Here is a 23,045-nt window from a genome sequence, read left to right as displayed (position 1 = left end):
TCCAGGCAAGAATACTGGAATGGGTTGTCATGACCTTCCCCAGGGAATCTTCCCAACCCATGAAAGTCTTTTACATCTCCTGCATTGGCAGGCAGGTTCTTTGCCACTAGTGTCACCTGGGAAGCCCCCACAAAAAAATATTTCTAACAGCAATATTCATAATAGCTCTCAATGGAAACAATGTTAATGCCCATTAATAGAAGATTGGGGGACTGCCCTGGTGATCTAATGGCTAAGACTCCAAGCCTCCAATGCAAGGGCCCAGGTTCAATCCCTGATCAGAGAACTGGATCCCACATGTCACAAATAAAAGATCTCCTGCCACAACTAAAAATCCCACATGCCATTTATTTTTTAAAAATAGAAGATTAGATAAATAAATTGTGGGGCAGTCATACCATGGAGTATTACACAGCAATGAAAGTGAATAAATTACCGCTGTATTCAATGACATAGATGAATGTCACAACAGAATATTGTCTGAAAAAATCCAGGCATAAAAGAATATATACTCTATTTATGTAAAATTAAAAACAGGCAAAACTAAACCATGGTCTGAAAAGTCTGAATTGTGGTTCCCTTCTGAGGAAAAGAGAAGGCCTGGTGACTGGGATCAATAGAGGTCCTTGTAGAGTGCTGGTAGGGTTCTAGTTCTTGACCCAGTGATTTTGCGGGTATCTCCTCTGTAAAAACTCACCTAGCTGTAAAGTTATACATTGTGCACATCTGTATACAGGTTATACCCCCATTAACAGTTTACTTAGTGACATTATGTCGCCAATAATAAGAATCAGTTAATCAGTAAACGGGATGTTTCCAGGTGTTGAAAAATTTACCATGCTTTCTTGGCAAAGCCAGCATCATGCCTTTCTCTGAAATTCAGTTGCTTGTGTGTTCCTCTCTTGACATTTTATTTTTCTCAAGCAAACTGGTTAATAGCTGGGTAGATTACTAAGTAAATTCTGACCCATGGTTTATTGCCAAAGATTTGGTGTCAGTTGATCAACACACTAACACAAAAAACTTAGGTCATTTCCACTTCTGGAGGCTTTAGTTCTTCCTGCAGAGCAGAAAACTTCCTCTTTTCTTGGTTTCTTTTGTTTTGTTTTTTAAATCTTTAAGCTTTAAGCCCGGTTGGACTGTGCAGATTCTTCTGAGCGCTGAGACTCAGCAATCAGAGATCAAACATCCCATCTGTTACTTGGAACTCGTCTAAGAGGTCTGCTTATACAGATGGCAAGCATCTTTTAATTCATCCCAGTTTTTTAAATGCAGAAGTTTTTAATAAGGAAAGTTAAACAAGAAGGAATGATCATGAAATGGTTTCATTTAAAACTTGTCTATACTGTGTATCTTTCCTTCCCCCCCGTCCATCATATCATTTGAAAAATAAGAACAAAGTTATAGAAATTATAATACCTTATTTCAAGACTCAAAAAGCTGTAGTAATCAGGACAGTGCTGTGTTAGTGTGAAGACAGGCAAATGAGGACTTCCCTGGTGGTCCAGTGGTTAGGAATCCACCTTCCAATGCAGGGGGCACGGGCTCAGTCCCTACTCGGGGAACTAAGATCCCACATGCTGCAGGCAACTAAGTCTGCGAGCCACGGCTAGAGAGCCCAAGTGCCCCAGCTGAGGAGCTCAGGAGCTGTGGAGCCCCATGCAGCACGTGGAGAAAGCCTGCGTGGCACAGTGAGAGCACCTGCACCCGCAACCAACCCCACGCGCCACACTGAGACCTGCCACAGCCAAGCAAACAAATCAGCTGCCCAGAAAAAGACACACCAGTCGATTGATGGATTTTTTTTTCACCTTTTTAAAAAAATTGGAATATAACTGCTTTACAATGTTGTGTTAGTTTCTGCTGTACAGTATTATGAATCAGCCATGTGTATACATATCACTTAGAGGCATGGATCAGCTCGCAGTGGCTCTCTGAGAAAGGACTGGAAATTACTGGTCCTAATGTGTACAGTTAATCAGGTAAAGGAGCTCCGATACAGGTAGAAACTCTCTTAACGCCTTCTGACTGATCGGTCTGCCCAGCAATGACTCTGTGCCCACCCCCACCTGCACCGTCCTGCCTGGCTCAGAACAGGTCTTCAAACGTACAAGTGGGGTCTTTTTAAGAGCACCAGGCAGCTTTTGCTGGAGGAGCTCCAGTGGTTAATCCCTTGGGGATCCAAGCACTCTCATTTATATAGTTAAAGTGTGCTTACACTGAGGGATGCCTGTATTCTTTTCATAAGAGCCCAAAAATGGACATATTTGAGAAAATGTGATGCTTTGAAGATAATCCACATTTTTTTCCTTCAAGCCAGGTGGGGAGTATAGACCTGACAACCTATTAAGTCCATTTTTCTTGCTCCTTTTCCAGGTGGTCACTTCTTTCATCGGAACTCTCTGTCCCCTCGAAGCCTGGTGTATGAAAGTGAATTCTCCACAATCGAACCATCTTTGGACATGTATGATGAGAACAAAACCTGATTTTTAAGTGGACTGTCACTTCCTTTCGATTTATGATCACCTTTCTTGTTTTGTGTTCTTCTGTCAGTGTCCATTGGGAGAATGGCAGCACTTTCCAGGCACAGCTTGGGGCTCAGGGTTACAAAGTTCCCCAAGGTGGCAGCTTTATTGCCCAGGCGGCCTCACGGCATGGAAAGCCTCCCCAAAGCTGGCCACTGAACATGGGCCCCAAGAAGCCTGGCTGTTTCCAGAGAAGAGGCGGGGCCCAGGGGTTAGGATTGCTTTGCCAATGGGCTCTGAATAATCACACGCTATTCTGTGTTGGGGTGACGCTGGGGTTTTTTAGATAACTTTGTGCTCCCCACTTATAAAGCATACTGAAGCCTATAGGCGCTGCTTCTTACTGGTCCAGGGCACAAGTTGCCGCTTCATGGACTGCTCTGTATTTTCCTGTTACTTTACTTGCTGTTGAAGGGCCTCCTTCTCAAGGTTCCTAATAGAAAGCCTCCTCTTTTGTTCCTCCTCTGAAGCTGACCCCGAGTGCTGCAGTGGAGCCGCAGGCTGTGCAGGGTGGGCAGCTGTTCGGTTGTTGCTAGCCTCCCTAGCAGAGCGTGGCGTAAGGTGAGCAGGGCTTCTGTGACCACTGAGACACGGAAGGTCCTGTCCCCGAGGCCGGTGGACCTGTCTTCTTGGCAGCTGCTGAGGTGTACAGGGAGGGGGTGCTCAGGAGGCCGGCTGGGCATGGTGACCCCTGGGTGATGGCCAGTGGTTGTCAGAATCAAAAAGCTCAGAGTGCTTTCTTGAGAAAAATCAACCACCTCCTTGCTGTGAGATACCACATAAGCACCCCTCTTAAGTCTGCCCACCCAGCCCAGTCCCCTCCCGTCAGCCTCAGCTGAAGCACGGAGCAGACCCAGGAGCTCACGGCATTGCAGACATCAGAGACACGCGTGTTCTTCCCACATGCAAGTTAACATCTCCAGAGTGCTCCCAGCACGGAACCACAGTGAGCGTGCTGATAAAACTGACTACGCATACTTTTTGCTCAAGAACACACCATAGTTCAGCCTGTTTCTCCTATGGATATGAGCTACACAGAGATGTACATGTAAATCCTCAGCTCCTTGTGTGAGACTGGTAACTTCAGTTCCATGGGCCTGGAATTTGATCTGGCAGCAAGCCACGCAGACTTGCCCTGTTATTCATACTGACTCTGGAGGACAGAGTTTGAGGGGAACACTTGCCATTTCTCCTGTGAAGCTGGCCCCTCCTGCTGTGATGTGTTGCTCAGATGCCTCAGACACACTGGTGCCTGGAACGAAACCCCTCAGAGAACCAGGGTGTGATGTCGCCTCCGAGTGACCAGCAGCGTGTTATCATTTGAGGCTGGAGCAGTGCAGTGTTAACAGCTTTTTCTTTTTACCTTTAACCAAGGGCTTTTATTTGGTTTTTCTTTGTACTCTAGTCTTTGTACTATAAAAATATTTTTGATAAACAGTTCCAAGAGAGCACTGTTTAGAAAGACAGGTTTGCCACCCTGGCTTTACAGTGAGAGAATATATCTCAAGGAGAGTAGAACTTGGTCTTTTGGAGTTCCAGACGCGCACCTGGGTTAGTGTTTGGTTTGGCATCTTCCAGAGAAGGTGGCTCAGCTCTGACCGTGTTGTCACTACCATGGCCTTGTTTTCCTGCACCAGAACTTAGATCCCAGGGGAGCATCTTCTGATTTGTGCGTTATGAAAGCATATATGTTAAATTTCACTCCAGACATTCCTTTATTGAAAAGAAATTACTTGAGAAGAAACTAAACATTTAGACCCTAAAAGTCTGCCTATTCATATAATATTTGAATCTCTGGTAAATCTAGGGCACACATTCACTGTCAAATAACCAAAGAGGCATTTCTTAAGAGGAAATTCTCTCAGAATAGTGCTTCAGATTCCAACTCAACATCCTTTCCTGAAACTCGGGGCCACTTTCCTACTCAGCTACAGAATGTCCTGCCTTTGTCCGGAGAGACAGTAACTTCTCCAGGAAGGTCATATCTTCCAGGAATAGGGAGGGTAGAATTTTTTTGTCCCAAACAACATGTTGTCTCTTTGCTGGCAGCTGAGCCAAGGGGAAATCCTCTGCCAAGCCCCCACCCCAACCCCAGGGATCCTGGCAGAGGGCAGGACCCCAGGCTGCTTGCAGAGAATGCACTTCTCACTGTAGGCAGTCCTGCCTGTGAGAAGCTTGAGGTCCAAGGAGCAGAGTGTCTTGGAAAGTTGGGGTGTAGAGACTTGCTTCTGCCCTGTATGAGCATCTCAGTTTTGCCAGGCTTACAGCTGCAGTGGTTATTAGCCAGGAGTGAGATGATAATCTGATTGTTTTTTGTGGGTTTGGGGGGAAAGGGGCAGAAAGTACTATTTGAAGAGTGGGAGCGGTGGAGGAGTGAGCTTCTTACACCACAAACCCTCTGACCCTTCAGGAGACCGCTCTGAGCTCAGCCTGGCTCTCAGTGCTCCCTCTATAAAGACCGGCATGGCCTCCACCCTGTCTCCAGGCCGAGCTGGGTGAAGAGCCAGCAGGCACCACAGGATAAGTGTGGAGCTGGGCCTGGAGCAGCCAGGTCCCTTAGCTGATCTGGGAGGAACTGGGTTGTGACAGGTAAAATGCAAACGTGTACAATTTGGTGGTTTTTAACTTCCTAAGGGAAGAACTGCCCATAGCCCTGCTTTCTTTTCAGGAAAGAGAGGGAAAGAGCAGAGGCGCTTGGTCCAGTAACAGCTAAGCTGTCCACATACAGGGGCTAGGCTTGGCGGTGTGAGTGGGCAGCGTGTCTATCCAGGGCTGCCCACCTCTGCCCTCTGAGGGGGAGACAGGCTTTACCACTGGGAGCTTGTCTTGACAAAGTCTGGTGAGTCCCACTTTTGAACAAAGGCCTGGCCCAGAGGACTGTCACGACACACTTCCCTTTAGACTGATGCACCAATCTGAAGCTGACAGCCCCACTTCTGAAAGGTGGGGCTGCAAAGAGTTTAAGCAAAGTAGAATAACTAAATTTGACTAACTTGATATTTACTGTGGGCTTCATAAGCTCTTCTCATATTTTAATACCCCTCACATCCGGTTCTTTTCTTGACTTACGTGTTATATGAAACTGGTTTTAATTGGAAAAAACCAAAATGTTATCTTGCTTGCTGTTCACCTTTATCATCTGAGCAGTGATTCTGCTGTAGGAAAACAAGGAGATGGTGTTAATATCAGGTCACCTTTGACAATGGTTGGTGCTCATAAACTTCATGAAACAAAAGCACCATTTCCAGGAAGCAACACTGAGAGGGAAAAGGTAGGAAGTTCTCACTAGGTGCCAAACACATATATAGGGAGTTACGGTGAATCCAGTGATCATTAGGCTGTTACTAAAACTGGCACATTATCAGCCAGCTGAAATGTGAGCCCAAATGAAATGGTGGTGAATGATGAAGAGGTTTCAGGGCGTAGCTGGAAGGGTGTGGGGCAGCTCAGGAACCCCACCAGCAGGACCTGTGCTTGCTGAGGATGCCATGCAGGCCAAGAGGGACTGAGAACAGCAAGGCCTTGGGGTTCACCTCCTGGGAAGGGAGAGCTTTGCTGTGGGGAGGACCGACATCTCCGCTTTGAAAGAGGAGGAGCTAGGGTGGGGGTGAGCTGGGGAGGCCTGCAGCGCCTGGGTGCTGGCGTCTGGCTGAGAGTTGGGGAGGAGGGAGTCATCAGATTGAAGCGGAAGCTCAGCGCTGGTCTCAGTGACCCAGTGGGGTGGTGGGACACAGGGGGAGAGAGACAAGGGGACAGCTTAGATCTGAGGGCCGGCAGGACCTCTAGGGGAGGCACAGAGATACAGCCCTGGACCTCAGGCAGAGGTGTGGAGCGGCAAGGGTGGTCAGTGTGTGCCCCACTGAGCATCAGAATACTGGTAAGCTGTGTTAAATGGACACATTACTTAGAGCTACCAAAGTAGGCACCATGTCATCCAGTCCTCAGGTGCCCCGAATCTCTCCCTCCCCTCCTTCCCACACACACACTCACTGGGGTTAGAGTCTCCTAAAGTGGGTATAGACAGTCCTGGGGGTCCTAAGCTAAGCTCAGATGATGATGGAAGCCAGAATAGGGCAAAAATTGCCCACTGATTTGAGAACCAAGACGATGACAATTGAGGACAGAAGGGGCTACAGATAGCAATTGACTTAGAAAAAACCACTGAGCAGAACTTCCCTATTCAAGAAAAGTGGTAAGAAAAGAAAAGTGGTATTCACTTCACTGCCGTGCCAGGAGAAGCCTCACTAATGTCCAGAGATGGGGTTTGGGGTTATTAAACTTAGAATTCAATCCCAACTCCATATATGGGGCAACTACTATGACATCCACAGCTTAAAATAAGTGTCTTCCCTGTTAAAGGCAGTTGTTAAAAGTGAGATGTGTCAACTTTTGCCTTTTCTTTTGGCCTTGTTGGTAAATCACTCCAAAGTTCATTTGGAAAAGGATGAAATGAAGGTCATGTTCATGGAACATCCATGGATGTGGTTAAGATTCTTTCAGCAGGACTGGAGCACACCTTAAAGATTTTAAGTTTTGTTACAGAGAAAATTCAGGAAAAAAGGCTACAGAGGTAAGGTGCCTGTGTTTCCTCCATGAAATTGTGCTTTTTTTTTTTTTACTGTTCTACAAAGCAGCAGGAAAAACAAAGCATGCCAGTTCCCACAACCAGAGGAGAAGGGTTTCTCCCACAAGAGGCCGTGTCCCCAGCTGGCCAGCCCCTATCACTCCTCTGGGAGTCAAGTCAGGAGGTTTGCCCTCTTTCTTAGGGGTGCCCTGAAAGATCCCCAAAGGCTGAACCTTGAAGAAGAGTCCAGTGTGTCTCCAGTGGACATGGGGTAAAAGCAGTCACCTGAATTCTCCAGAGCTGCATCCCACCAGCCTTCAGTGATCACAGAGGGGAGGCGATGCCATTGTTCTCGAGTGCTGCTGCTGCTGCTGCTGCTAAGTCACTTCAGTTGTGTCCGACTCTGTGCGACCCCATGGACTGCAGCCCACCAGGCTCCCCCATCCCTGGGATTCTCCAGGCAGGAGCACTGGAGTGGGTTGCCATTTCCTTCTCCAGTGCATGAAAGTGAAAGTGAAGTCGCTCAGTCGTGTCTGACTCTTAGTGACCCCATGGACTGCAGCCCACCAGGCTCCTCCGCCCATGGGATTTTCCAGGCAAGAGTACTGGAGTGGAGTGTCATTGCCTTCTCCGCTCGAGTGCTAACAGAACAATATATTTGCCCAAGACTTGACTCTCATGGTCCCACAAGGCCCTGGGAGGCTCCCGGTTCATAACTTGGGACTTAACTGGAGTTTTGACTCTTGCAATTCACAATAGCTCAAGCCATTTTTTCCTTCACTTTGACTTGCGGGAGAGAAACATACTTTATGACAAACAGAAAACAAAGAAACTCTGAACTTCATGCAGACCTGAGTATCAGTGTTTCAGAAGGATTCAGTGCTGTTGGAATCACTCAGGCCTCTGTCCCAGGTTTCCTATTTCCTCCCACTGCATCACCCACATGCATCTCCACAAAAAGACAGAGGTTTGAGGTGACACAGACCTGGTTCAGCAGCCTGAAAGGAGTAACTTTCTCAGAAATGGCAGGCCTGGGGAAGCACTGCCGGTGGCTCAGAGGCAGCAGCCAGAGCAGGCCTACTCAGGCCGAGGGTGGCATGCAGCTCAGCTGTAAGCACCTTTACAAACCACACCCATTCTGCGGAAAGGCCAAGAGCTGGAGGATGTCATTAGCACCCTTTTATCAGCTGCAGTGGGGTCTTGATCCACTGGGACACAGCTTCTAGGGTCACCCACTCATTTAATGCTGGCCTGAAATGGCTCACTTCTCACCAGTCCGCTACGGTCCACTTGGGCAGGACTGTGTGCAGGAAAGGGGCGTGCTGGTCATCTGGGAAGTCTGACTAGCTTTCATCAGCTCCTCACCCCTCAGGTGATAATCACTCTCTCCAGCTCTTAGCAACTTAGAGCTATCAGCATCTGTGGAGAGTTACAGATGATCTGAGCTATTTTTACAAATTTAACCCAACACAAAGTGAATTCTAATTTGCTGTAGGAATTATCCTTCATCCATAATTATGTCCAGGTATATTTACACTTGGAGAAGAAAATGGCAAACCATTCTAGTATTCTTGCCTGGAGAATTCAGTGAACAGAGAAGCCTGGCAGGTGGGGTAGCAAAGAGTTGGACATGACTGACCATGCACACACATACACACATTTACACTATGTGATATTAAAGGAGTTTTCTAGCGACTGGGCAGTACTGAGCCAAGATGTTTGTAGAAACAGAAGAGGTGGAGTAGGTAGACCATCACATCTCAGGCCATTTCTTTCCCAGCTGAGTAAGCTGTTCGTAAGCAGAAAGACCCACTGCCTACTGCCTACCAGCACGCCACAGGACCTGGTCAGTGGATGTGACCAGTGCCAGAGTCCCAACTCCTCTGCTCAGCACCCAGTCTGAGATGACACATGCCATCCTAGAGAGAAGTGAGAGGGTATCAAGTCTATTCATTCCCTGGCAGCCCAGGCCTGTCTTGCTGACCCAGTTGGAGGAGGGGCACCCTTGGCCCAATCTTAGGGCCAGAAGCTGGTGTCTCAGGCTGAGAATGGAAAGCAGGGTCCACTTCTGAGTGGCAATGACTCTAGCTAAGGAAACTTGACGCAGTGATTATAAAAACAGGAAAAGACTCCAAGCTAGGAAATGCTATTTGGAATATGGGGAACCCCATCATCTAATAGAACAATCCTGTTCCTAAACAAGAGAAGATGTTGGTCCAAGTCCTAGGCCACATACGTCACAATTGTTTTTTTTACCTTCAGTAGCTTTTATACTCATGTTAAAGTTAGCACTTTCATATTTCGGCCATTCAAAGAGCTCAGCGCCTCTTCCTCTGAGTTTCTGCAAACTATGCACAACATCTCAGAGGGTGGCATACAAAACTATTTTTCTAACTATAGCACAGGTAGTTTGGGATGGGGGAGGCTTGGGATATACCTGTATGTAGCCAACAACTTATTTTCCACCTTGAGGGGTGAAAGGGAGACTGTATACCTGAGTTTAATTCACCATTGGATCTCTTGTACCAGAAAAAACACATATCAAATATCCAAGAAGAAAAATTGATCATTAGCTTAATCTGGGGACTCTCTATAAGGAAGGGTCACTTTGTCTAGAACACAGATACCTGCAAATACAATGTGAGCTGATTTCTTGGCAACCTTTAGAATGTTCTGGGCAGCACAACTTCTAGATGCGTACGGTTGATGTAAGTATAATTAAGTAGTGAAATTGTATGGTATATACCTATATGCCAATAGTGTATACCTGTATGTGCAGGATTTGCTAATATAACCATTTCAATAAAAACTTATTGAAAAAGATGCACTGGCCACATGGAGTACTGTTGGTGGAAACCTGTATCAGTGAGGACTCTCTTGGTTGCAAATGACTGAAACCCCAACCCAGACTGGCATAAATAAAACAATAGTGTGGTGTTTCCCAAAAGCTAAGTCAAAATAAAAGTGTAATGTTTCCCAAAAGCTAAAATGCCATGAGTATGCGTATGTCACTTATGGAATGTTTTGGCCCTCAAATACTGACACCAGGACACATTTGCTAGTCATAGCCTCATTAGCACAAGAGCTGGTCTGTGTCCCCAGGAGACCAGAATGGTATCTCCTTGACCCTGACTGGCTTGGTTGGAAGCACATGGCCATCACCGAGCTAGCCACTGTGGTCACAGAGGTAGAATGTGCCAGTAGCCAAGGCCAGGACTGGCTCTTCTTTTGCAGCCCACAGTGCACTCAGCTTCACCTCAAAGATAGGAGTTAGAGCTGAGAGACGTGGTTGCCGCAGCAAAATCATGATGCTATACAGGAAGAAATGGATGCTGGGGCAAAAAGAGCAAATGTCCAATACATGTAGAAAAGAGCTGGAACCAGGAAGGAGTGGACATTAATACTGCTGCTGCTAAATCACTCCAGTCATGTCCGACTCTGTGTGACCCCATAGACAGAAGCCCACCAGGCTCCCCCTTCCCTGGGATTCTCCAGGCAAGAACACAGGAGTGGGTTGCCATTTCCTTCTCCAATGCGTGAAAGTAAAAAGTGAAAGTCAAGTCGCTCAGTCGCATCCGACCCTTACCGACCCCATGGACTGCAGCCTACCAGGCTCCTCCATCCATGGGATTTAATACTACTTCTGTACTTATTAGTATGAAATTGGCAAATCACCTGTTGGATTTCAGTTTTATCTCTTTAATACTGACCTCAAAATACCTATCTTATAGAGTAAATGAGTGGGGATTGGATTTAAAATAATGAAAGTAGGCTTAAGATCATATATCGAGTTACAGCTCAACATTATATTAAAATGGGCAAAGACTCTGAATAGACATTTCTCTAAAGCAGATATACAAATGACCATAAGTACATGAAAAGATGCTCTTTCACCGTTTCTCACTGTGTGCACTGTAGCTGAACCCGTGGTAGGCAAGGCACGAACTAAGAGGCTGGAAGAAAGTGCAGGGAGCCGTAGGAACTGCAGATGCGTTTATTCTCTCCTGGCTGGCGCAGCAGCCGTAGCAGCAGACATGGCATGACATGACTGCACACAACCACAAGGGCTTTCCAGCTGGAGCTTATAGGTGCTTACAGAACAAAAGAAGCCTGTGGCCAAGCGAGTACCTTGTGACACGCCTGCACAGTGCCATAAATGATCTCAGCTGTTACATAATAATCATTATTACAAAACGTGGGGCAAGAGCCTGGCTGAGAGAACCTGACCACAGCCATCTTGGCTAATTTTCTCTTTCCCTGCTGCTGCTGCTGCTGCTGCTGCTAAGTCGCTTCAGTCGTGTCCGACTCTGTGCGACCCCATAGACGGCAGCCCACCAGGCTCCCCATCCCTGGGATTCTCCAGGCAAGAATACTTAATATCAAAAATCACTAGGGAAATGCAAGTCCAAACCACATGAGATACTACTTTATATCTACTTGGTGGCTATAATAAAAAACATAGTAACAAGTGTTGACTAGAGATGGAGAAACTGCAGCCCTCACACGTTACTGGTGGGAATGTGAGACGGTGCAACTGCTTTGGAGAACAGTTTACAGTTCCTCAAACACACAGCTTTATCATATGGTCCAACAATTCCACTCTTATGTACATGAAAGAGAGGCTTAGCACATTCTAAGTCCTCAATAATTTTTTTTTCCTTCTCATAAAGGCAATTCTCTCTACTCAAGAGAACTGAAAACATGTTCACCCAGAAACTTGCACACAGATGTTCATAACAGTGTTATCCATAACAGCCAAAAAGGGGAAATAGCCCACATGTCCATCAACTGATAAATGGCTAAATAAAATATGGTATATATAAGCAATGGAATATTATTCATCCATAGAAAAGAATGCTAAAACACACATGAACAGTGACTACATTACGGTAAGTGAAAGAGGCAAAACACAAAAGGCTGTATGAACCGTATGACTTCCTTAATGTGTGTCTTGCCGCTCACACTGGTCACTGGACCCAGGGTAGATAAGGCGCGATAGGGGAAGCTGGAAGAAGACTCGAGGGGCTGCAGGGACTGCAGGCATGTTTATTGTCTCCGGGCAGCGGCAGCCGGGAGTCTTCAAAGCCTACTGATATACCAAGACAGACAAAAGCGGCCCACGGCCAAGTGGGCGTGCAGGCCCAGTGATGCCAAGGTCAGCATTATCGTTGTTTACAGAACATAAGGCATGAGGCTGTGACACAGTGGGGCAGGAGAGCCTGGCTGACACCGTGTTGTCAGTCACCCTCTCCAAAATATGAAATGTCCAGAATAAGCAAAATTATAAGGACACAGATAGACTGATTTCTGGGGGAGGAGGGTGGTGGTGGAAGGGGTTGGGGTATAAGGAATGACTGCGAAGAGCTAAGAGGTTTCTTTGTGAAATGATGAAAATATCCTGGAATTCTGCTGCTACCTCCCAGCCTAGCGTGCTGTGCTCTCTGCCTGGTCCCATCAGGGCTTTGCCTTCCTCCTGGCGTTGGATTCCCTCTTTCACAGACAGTGTTTATAGTCACACAAGTTTGGGAATATACTAATCACTGTCTTATGAATTTTACAGCAGTGAGGTTTATGGGAATGTGAATTCCATCTTTGAAATGAAGGGAAGAAAATGAAGTAGGCTTAGCACATTCTAAGTCCTCAATGATTTTTTTCCTTCTCATAAAGAATAGTTCTCCAAAGGTGGTCTCCAGATTAGCAGCATCAGTATCACCTGGGAGCTTATTAGAAATGCAAATACTCTGAGGTGGAGCCCAGCAATATGCTTTAACGAGCCCTCCAGGTGATATTGGCACACACTGAAGCAGCTGCACCATTTCACCTTCCCACCAGTAAAGTGTGAGGAATGAAGGCACAAAGCAACCCTTTACCTCCCCTCAGGGGGTTAACAAGTACAGTTGACCCTGGAACAACACGAGTTAAGGGCACCTACCCTTTGAAAGTTGAAAAATCTGAGCCTAACTTAATGGCTCTCTGAATCCAAGGTTCCCCTCTATCTACAGTTTTGCATCTGAGGATTCATCCAACCACCAATCATGAAGTACTGGTAGTGTTTAAATATTTTTTTTAAAAATGAGAATATAAGTGGACCAGTGCAGGTCAAACCCTAGTTGTTCAAAGGTCAACTGTACTACCAAATTCTTAAGGGTAGATTACTTCCCAGAAAGTACAACACAGATCAGTTTAAGCTTCCAAGGTCTTAAAACAGGCCTCTGCATTCTGGAAGTTGGTTCAGATTCTCAAGCAACATCTCAGAAGACTTAAATCACTCTGGCTGTTACCATAAAACTATATATTCATACCCATATCTATTCATATTAATATTAGATTCTTAAATGCCAGTGACAGAAACCCATTCAAAACCACCTGAAGCCTCTATGAATGATTTTAAAGTGCCCCCTTCCCTCTGGCTTCCTGCAGGATTCTGGTGGCCTAGTCCAGCAGACAGATCCTCCGTCCCGTTTAGCCCTGGTGGCTCAGCGATAAAGATCCCCCTGCTAAAGAAGGAAAGGCAGGTTTGATCCCCAGTCAGGAAGATCTCCTGGAGAAGGGAATTGCTACCCACTCCAGTATTCTTTCCCTTCTCCAGGGGAATCTTCCCAACCCAGGGATTGAACCCAGATCTACTCGCATTGCAGGTGGATTCTTTACCAGCTCAGCCACAGGGAAGCCCAAGACTACTGGAGTGGGTAGCCTATCCCTTCTCCAGAGACTCTTCCCAACCCAGAAATTCTATGGGTCTCCTGCCTTAATCTGCCTGCAAGGCAGAAGACGCCGGTTGGATTGCTGGGTCGGGAAGATCCGCTGGAGAAGGGATAGGCTACCCACTCCAGTTTTCCTGGGCTTCCCTTGTGCCTGAGCTGGTAAAGAATCCACCCGCAATGCGAGTAGACCTGGGTTGGGAAGATTCCCCTGGAGAAGGGAAAGGCTACCCACTACAGTATTCTGGCCCGGAGAATTCCATGGACTATATATAGTTCATGGGGTCGCAAAGAGTTGGACAGGACTGAGCAACTTTCACTTTCCAGTATCCTTGCCTGAAAAATCTCATGGACAGAGGAGCCTGGAGGGCTACTGTCTGTGGGGTCGGAAGAGTCGGACATGACTTAGCGACCAAACAACAAATCTTGATTCATGTCTATTGTTCCAGGCAACATTAACAGTTCCCTCTTTCACTCAAAAGGGTCTTCTGGACTGTGAGGCGGTCCACCTCTACAGGCAAGCACTGGGAGAGCAGGGATCCACGTGCCCAGCCTCCCTCTGCTGCTTACCCAAGCTCATGCACAAGTCTCCGGGGCCCCAGGCCAGGTGCTGCCCCTGACCCCAAGCCCAGCCAGCCTCAGTGACCCCATCCATCAAGTGAGGGGACTGCACTGGCTTCTGAGGACCCCGCCGGTTTCGGGGCCTCCTAACAACCCGTGCTGGACTTTGAGGTTCCCTTCGTCTTAGGCGCAAGCGTCAAAATGACTTTTCCAGCCACCCTTTCCAAATGTTAACAGACACTGGTTTGCTCTGAACAGTCAGCTAAAAATGTATTTCCAAAGGCTATTCTTTTACATTTTCCCTGCAAACCCTGGACAGGTTTTTACAAAACGCCAGGCGGCCTGCTACCTGTGAACTCAACCATTCCGGCCGCAGGCCGTTGGCCCGGGGACTGAACCGCTCCTCGATGAGCCGGCCGCGCGGAGGCCTGTGGCTAGAAAGCCAAGAAGCGAGCGGACAAGGCCGGGCTCCTCGGGCCTGCGCCCGGAGGCCGGGGCCGGGAGGGGGGCGGGGAGAGCGGAACGCGCCGCGAGCGCCGCGGCCCCGCTGTCCCGGCGGCCGCCAGGGGGCGCCGCCGGCCCGCGCCCCGCCCCGCGCGCTCGGCCCCGCGAGGCGACGGCGGCGGCGCTTCCGCCCGGCCCGCGTCGGCCGGGTGAGCGCGGCGCCGCGATGTGGCTGGGCCCGGAGGAGGTGCTGGTGGCCAACGCGCTGTGGGTGACCGAGCGCGCCAACCCCTTCTTCGTGCTGCAGCGGCGCCGCGGCCACGGCAAGGGCGGCGGCCTCACGGGTGAGCGGCGCGCGGCGGCCGGGCGAGGAAGGGGCGCCGGGCGGGAGGCCGGGAGCGGGCCGCGGCGGGGCCGGGAGCGGGGCGGGGCGGGGAGCCGGGCGGGAGGCCGCGCGAGGCCGGGAGCCGGGCGGGAGGCCGGGAGCGGGCCGCGGCTGGGCCGGGAGCGGAACGCGGCGGGAGGGCGTGGGCGCCGGCCGGGGAGGCGCCAGGTGAGGAGGGGCTGGGGCCCCGAGGAAGACATCCGCGCTCGCGGCAGGGGCCGGCCGGGGAGCCTGCGGCCAAGCCGGGAGGCCAGGAGGAGACTGGCGGCGGCCCCTGCCGGATTCGGTGCCCGGGACCTTCCCGGGGCTCCGCGGAGGCTTGTGCAGCTTCCCAGAACGATCCCACGGCTGAGAGTTCGCGGGATCTCCTGGGCCTCTGCTTCCCCCAGGGCTCCCAGGAGTGGCCGAGGGACACAAGCATTCCTTTCCTTCTGCCGCCTTCATTCCCCGCTCACCGAAGAATTGCCTTTTTAGTGAGAGCAGAGTTCTCCCAGCTGCTGCCTGCCTCAGCTCCTATCCCTCCAGCTTCTCCTCATCCGTCTTTCCCGCTTCTTGGTGCATTGGAGCTGCAGGACGAGGCTTAGCCGGATCACCGATACATGTGTTCTGATGACCTAGGCACGGTGCCTCTTTGCCCGTCTCGGCACTACACAGGACTGCATCTCCTGGGGTGTGTGGCATTGGGGTTCCCGGGAACGTCTCCTGGGCACTCCTTCTACAGGTGTTGTCCACAGTCCAGGCACTGCCAAAGCAGACCTGGATCAGTCTTAGGCCAGACCAGTGCCCGTGCTCCTCTGGCGGCCCATTGTCGCCATTTAGGACCTCGGGCCTAGTGTTGACAGGTCTTCTAATTATCGAGAGCATTTTCTGTGAAATGTCCTAATTTTAAACATTAGCAGCTAATGCAGACAGAGGCTTTCCATGGGAGAACTGTTCCTTCAGCCTCTCCTGATGAGGAAGTTTGTACAGTTACCAGGAAAATTGTTGTCTTCAGTGCCTTGAGCTCCCTCCCAAAGGCCTCTAGAATCGCAAGAGCCAGTGGGACCTGCGTCCTGGACTAGACTGTTCAGTGGAGGTTAGACAGCAGCCCCTCTGGAGAGACTGACTGGTCCCCACCCCGAAGCCTATGCAGAAATTAAATGCTTGGGTGCCAGTACCTTCAGGTTTATCAGCACACCCATATTTCAGCTTCAGTGCTTGTTCTGTGCTCTGCATTCCCACAGGTCATCTCAGTGGGTGGCAGGGTCCCTCTGTGCTCTGCCTTCCTGTGCAGAGAAGGCCCTTTCTCCAACACTCATCTCTCCGTGTCCCCCAAAGCCGGCTCTCCAGTTCCCCCCTGGGAACCGTGCCTTGAACTCTCTGCCTTAGCTAGGTTTAGTCAGTTCTGGCATGGCCTTTGCTGTGGCCTTCTCTGTGCCATGATGGACATTATGGTTTCCTGAACACACACTCCTTGCAGGAGGAACAGTTTGCAGTGTGGTTTTATTCCTTCTGTCTTTTAAAAACAGATGCCAACCTAGATCCTTCATTAATGAGTGTGATGACATGGTCTGCCATTAAAAAGCTTTCAAGTCTTGCAATACGGATATGCCAACGATATAGGAATTAAAATTTCTGAGACCAGAAGAGAAACCTCAACATGAACAGTTAAAAGTTTATTCCAAACACTGAAAAGGCTTGAATATGCCACTTTAACTGCAATTTACAGAGGCATTTTAGAACAGTTCAGTAAAACAAAGAAATATTACAGACTCCTGATTTGGATATATGTGAAAATTACCTTCTTTTGTAACTGATTATTTTGTTAGACTGGAGGGTGAAAAAGCAGATTGAAATGGAATATGAAACAAGTGTTAAAGTCAAGCAATAAAATCAGTAGTAATTATTCTGGTATCAGTAGGAAAATGGTAACAAAGTATTTTTAGATCATACCAAAAGCAGCATTTTATTAAAAGGAAAAAATAGGGACTTCCTTGGTAGTTCAGAGGTTAAGAATTCACCTGCTGGGGTTTCCCCTGTGACTCAGTGGTAAAGAATCTGCCTGCCAATGCAGGAGACACAGGTTTAATCCCTGACCTGGGAAGATCCCACATCCTACAGAGCAGCTGTTGAGCCTGTGCTCTAGAGCCTGCAAGTTGCAGCTACTGAGTCTGTATGTCATAACTGCTGAAACCCATGCACCCTAGAGCCTGTACTCTGTAACAGGAGAAGCCACTGCAGCAAGAAGTTGTTGCTCCACCACTGGAGAGCAGCCCCCACTCACCACAGCTAGAGAAAAGCCCCAGCAACAGAGACCCAGCACAGCCGAAAAGAAATAAAACTAGTTTTTAAAAAAGGAAAACTGTAGGTCCAGTATTCCTTATGAGCAGCAAAAAAGAATCAGCCTGTAAATGCAGGGGACACATGTTCTATCCCTCCCTGCTCCAGGAAGATTCCACGAAGCAACTGAGTCCATACTCTAGAGCCCATGCTCTGCAATGGGAGAAACCGCCACACTGAGAAGCAGCTAGAGAGTAGCCCACACAGAGCAATGAAGACCCAGCACAGCCAAAAATAAAAAATAGATAATAAGCAAACCACAAATATGAACAATGGACAGGCTTTTATTTAGCTGAATCATTCAGTTAATGAAGAGGAATAAATCAAATAGTTGCAAAATGTAAACATTTCCTCTGATTTATTGGAGAAATAGAAAATCCCATGGATGGAGGAGCCTGGTAGGCTGCAGTCTGTGGGGTCGCTAAGGGTCGGACACGACTGAGCGACTTCACTTTCACTTTTCACTTTCACACATTGGAGAAGGAAATGGCAACCCACTCCAGTGTTCTTGCCTGGAGAATCCCAGGGAAGGGGGAGCCTGGTGGGCTTCCGTCTATGGGGTCACACAGAGTCGGACACGACTGAAGTGACTTAGCAGCAGCAGTGATGTTGAAAAATGTTGATGACGTTGTGATGAGAAGGAAAACTTGAAATGTCCTAAAATGCTTCAGAGATGGAAAGAAAAATGGGACAATTTAGACAGTACTAAAAAGTTGCCTGTTATTTTCCGCCATGACTTTTGAGGCTACATTATCTTCCTGTTGTTGATGTGGAAACTGGTGTTAAAAATCATTGTCTTATGAAAAAGACATCAGAGTATACAGCCAGAAGTGTCAGAGAGACATGCCATAAGAAATGTGTCTGGCAGTTAATAAATCACATTTTTTCTGGGTTTGTGCTGTTTGTGGTATTGTTTCGTTTACCGTTTGGCTGGTTGTGCTGCGTCTTCGTTGTGACCTGTGGGATCGTTAGTTTCGACATGTGGAATCTGGTTTCCTGACCGTCCTCGAGCCCGGACCCCTGCACTGGGAGCGTAAAGTCTTAGCCACTGGACCACCAGGGAAGTCCTCGTTGCTTTGTTTCGTTGTACTTCCTCATTCTGAACAAATGCTGGGTTTCAAATCTGATTTTGTGTTTTTCTTGAAGAGGGCCTCCTGGATCATGTGAGCTGTGAGCCCCATAAAACTTGAATCAGCCCTGCCTTCAGGTGTTTCTGAGTCAGGAGGATGAGCAGAAATAAGCGGGAAGGGATTTTTTGATGGGATCAGAGCCTGGCTGAAGGCCTTTGAGGAACAGGAAGCACTTTAAGGGACTGTCTCACGCTCTGGGCCGGGGCCGTGGGGCAGTGCACCCTCGTGGCTGCCTCCAGCCGGGCTCAGCTCCCAGCACAGCCCTCCCTCACCCTCCCCCTCTCTGCCCCGTTGCCAGGTCTTCTTGTGGGCACCCTGGATGTGGTGCTGGACTCCAGCGCCCGGGTGGCCCCTTACCGCATCCTCCACCAGACCCAGGACTCACAGGTCTACTGGACAGTGGCGTGCGGTAGGTGCCTTGAATCACCAGGGGTGCTGGGTAGGGCCTGACCCAGAGAGGGAGGGACTCAGCCTGCATTCCTGCGTGGGACGTGGCCTACTGAGAATCTGGTGCTGCCCTTTATTCAGACAGCACAGGCCAGGCCAGCATCCACCGTGCAAGGCAACATGGCTGTGCACGGATGCAGGGCAGGTGGAGGTAAGTGTCACGAAGCCCTGTGCCTTTCCAAGGGTTTGGCCTTGGGCAGTGTCCATGTTCTGCTAACCTTTTCACAAGATGATACTGTTGATCATTTTTCACATACTATATAATTTTTTAATTCACCTGCTCACTAAAAGTTATCTGTAAACCCAAAAATCAATACTTGCGGTGATTTTGGACCTCTGTGGAACTGTGTGTGGAGAGCAGTGAAGAACCAGCAGACACACAGGTTCCCCGCTGAGGTGGAGCAAGCCGCCTTTCTGCCTTCTTGTTTCAGCTCTCAAACCAGGAACACGTCTCCTTTCAGAAATCTAAGCGCCGTGCTTTTCCTGTCTTTATGTTACCTGTTGATGACTGTGCTGTTTAAAATGGCCCCAAGTATAATGCTGAAGTGCTTGCATGGCGTGTGGTGCTTTTAAGGGCACGAAGCTGCAGTGTGCCTTACGGAGAAGATATGAGATAGAAGCTTCCTTCAGGCGCAAGTTGCAGTGCTCCTGGCTATGAGCTCAGTGCTAGGGCATTAAAAGTATGTATTAAATAAGATGGCTTTAAGCAGAAAGACACAAGACAAAGTAGTGTATGGATCAGTTGATGAAAATGTCACAACCAGAAGCTCATAGGAACTTAGCCCTATAGCTCCCCTGGGAGCAGTATCGGCAAATTCAGTGTTCTAGGAAAGTTTGTAGAACACAGCCCACTGTGAATAACGAGAATCAGCTATAGTTGTCCTAAGAGGAAACAGCCACTTACTCTCCTGAGAATCCAGGAGGAAGTCCCCTTTCAGTGGGACCAGCCTGGCTGAAGTCCCTGGGATAGAACAGCAGTCATAGCTGGCTCTCAGACAGCGCTTCCTGCCTTCCAGCTATGTGACCCTCCCAACAACTCCAGAAGAGAGAACCTTGGTTTTCCCTGTTTTCAAGATGAGGAAACTGTGCCCAGAAGGGTTATTAAACTTGCCCAAAGTCCCACAGACCTCTCAGTCAGACCCAGAGCACTTGTGTCCACCGTGCTGAATGCCTCTCTGTGCTAGCAGCCACAGTGCCACTGTGCCCCAAGATGATGCTTTCCCTTGGAGACCTGAGGAGGGGTGATGAGAGTGTTCACAGCTGGACTGCAGCTATGGGGGCTGGGATTAGGTACCAGGGCACCCTGACTGGGGCGCTTGCAGGAGCCAGCGGCTTCCTGTGGGGGGGGCGCCCGGGGCAGTTGATGTGTGCCTGAGCCAGGAAGAGCTGCTTGGTGCTGAAATGGGTCCTCGAGGCGTTCATCTGTGTCTCAGGGTCCTCCTGCTCAGACAGTGTATGGAGAGGGGGCAGTGGCAGTGCGAGCAGCCTCTCTGCGGAGGAGAGGCGTGCGGTTGCTCTGGGGGCCTTGTGGGAAGCCCCCAGGGGAGGGGCGCGCTGCACTGGGGAGCTCCTGCCCCTGTGCTCGTCTGCCTGTGCCGCTCTGTTTTTGCCCACACGGCTCTTCAGATCTCCAAAACCAGACCCCTACTGACACCTGCCACTGAATCTTGACTCCTTAGCTTTCCATTGAAGGACCTTTCCCCTTTAAATTTTAAGTACTATTTCTGTTTTTCCAGAACTTTGTATGAGTTATCTTTTTGATTCTTAGAGCACCTCAGAGACAGGTAGTTATTTTCATTTTATAGGATGAAGCTGAGGCACATCCTCAGCTTGGGTTGAGCATGTAGCCCAGAGTCACCTCACTGGAAGGTGACCACACCATAATGTTAATCCAGGCTGCTCATGCCCTCAAGGAGTTGCTGGTCTGGTGGGAGAGCTACAAGGGGCTTCCCTCGTAGCTCAGTTGGTAGAATCTGCCTACAATGCAGGAGACCCGGGTTCGATTCCTGGCTGAAAAAGATCTCCTGGAGAAGGAAATGGCAACCCAGTCCAGTATTCTTGCCTGTACAATCCCATGGGCAGAGGAGCCTGGCAGGCTACAATCCATGGGGTTGCAAGAGTCAGACAGACCTTAGCAACTAAACCACCACCAAAGGACTTTCAGGATCTGCCTGCCTCCATTTCTATCTTCCTCCCCCAGCTCACACCTGGCCTTCAGCCAGACAAGATAACTTGCAGGGCCTGAAGTCCTTCACCGCAGCTGTCCTGGCTGATGTGCTACAGCATCCCCCTGCATCCACATTACCTCCCCCTGCTCTGTTGAGTACCTGCCTAGATGTCACATTCTATAGAAACTTTCCCAGACTCCCCAGAACCACGTACCATGTACCGCTTCTCCCTCCCTTGGACTTGCCACGTCCCCAGCAACACTTTTGCACTGAAGGCTTGCTGCTGTCCCACCAGGAACTCCATGAGGGTGCAGGCATCCTGGATTAACATTATGGTTTGGTCACTTGCCAGCGAGGTGACTCTGGGCAACATGCTCGACCTAACTTTGCCTCAGCTTCATCCTATAAAATGAAAATAAGTGTACCTGTTTCCGAGGTGCTCTAAGAATCAAATAAGATAATTTATAAAAAGTTCTGGAAAAACAGAAATTGCACTTAAAATTTAATTAGCTATTATATTTTTTATTACCAGTACCCAGTGTAGAGATAGAGTAGTTTCAGTATTTACTTGGTACTAAATGATTTCCTAAAGGAAATCAGTCCTGAATATTCATTGGAAATACTTTGGCCACCTGTTGCTAAGAACTGACTCGTTGGAAAAGACCCTGATGGTGGGAAAGATTGAAGGCAGGAGGAGAAGGGGACAACAGAGGTTGAGATGGTTGGATGGCATCACCGACTCAACGGACATGAGTTTGAGCAAATTCAGGCAGGAGTTGGCAATGGAGAGGGAATCCTGGTGTGCTGCCGTCCATGGGGTCTCAGTAAGACACGACTGAGTGACTGAACTGAACTGAAGATCAAGTTGCTTTTAGTTTTTTTTAACTAATAATTCTTTTACGTGAATATATGTAAATATTTATAATTAAAGTGCAGACAGACCCACACAGGTGTAGTGAACAAGATTCCTTTGTTTTAGGTTGCCAGCAACATGTATGTGAGTTGCATCACATGCAGATTCAACTTTCACTTTCAAATACGGGTTCTTAGCAAAAAAGCAAGCAAGGAAGAACTCCCTTCGCCTAACAACTCGGCCTTGGCCTCTATGCGCTAGGGAAAGGAGGCCATAATAGATATGCAAAGAGAAATGAAAAAAATAGTAATTCATGGATGATTTAGGAACTTCTAAGTATGGTTATCTCTTGTTATAATCATCCATTGTTATGCTCATCGTCATGATTATCACTGTTAGTGTATGGTTCTGGGTTTAATCGTCTTCACATGGACATTCTCCCACAGACCCGTGGGAAAGGGTCTTTCCATGCACTTGCTTGTCAGGGTGGTGAACTGCTTGGGTAAATGTAAAGAAACAAAAGAAATCAACCCTAACCAAGACAGGCTGGACTGTGACTCTGGAAGACAGAGCTCGAGCAGGTACCTGGGCCAGAGGAGATGACAGGGACCAACTCAGCCTGGCCGGAACAGAGCCAGGACGGGGTCTTCAGCTGGTAGAAGAGTTGTGGCCAGGCAGGAAAGGATGGGGTGACCAGGGATCAGGTTTGTCGTCCACAGTCATGTGGAACTCGCGTCTGTGCTACAGCCCCCTCCATCCGAGTGTGTGGGCCTTCCTGCAGCCACAGAGACAGCGGGGCCTTCTGGGTGCCTGCAGTCGGTAGACTGTCCCAGGACACTGAAAAGGAAGCAGAGCCTTCACTCCTTTCCTTATTCTTGTGTGAATTCATTTAGAAAAGAGTTCCTAAGTGCAAACCCCATGCCAGACAGGAAAAACCCCCAAAACTGG

General features: G+C 48.8%; 1 protein-coding gene across 4 annotated transcripts in view; it reads left to right on the top strand.

Annotated features, from left to right (window-relative positions):
- The first annotated feature begins 14,959 nt into the window (after window positions 1-14,959).
- Window positions 14,960-23,045, top strand: part of TBC1D9B (TBC1 domain family member 9B) — a 41,145-nt gene continuing 33,059 nt past the window's right edge. The window contains exons 1-2 of one of the 4 annotated variants that reach the window (XM_088839277.1): window positions 14,960-15,139; window positions 18,928-19,038. In XM_088839277.1, the coding sequence (XP_088695403.1) occupies window positions 15,022-15,139; window positions 18,928-19,038 (229 nt within the window). In that variant the 5' untranslated portion in view covers window positions 14,960-15,021. The remainder of the gene's footprint in view (window positions 15,140-18,927; window positions 19,039-23,045) is intronic. The other 3 variants (XM_055429284.2, XM_055429285.2, XM_055429286.2) reach the window with 3 other exon arrangements.

This window comes from Moschus berezovskii, chromosome 8, assembly GCF_049115385.1.
Source record: "Moschus berezovskii isolate FMDL1 chromosome 8, NW_MosBer_1.0, whole genome shotgun sequence".
NCBI classification, from domain to species: domain Eukaryota; kingdom Metazoa; phylum Chordata; class Mammalia; order Artiodactyla; family Moschidae; genus Moschus; species Moschus berezovskii.
This window is presented reverse-complemented; position numbering and strand designations above follow the sequence as displayed.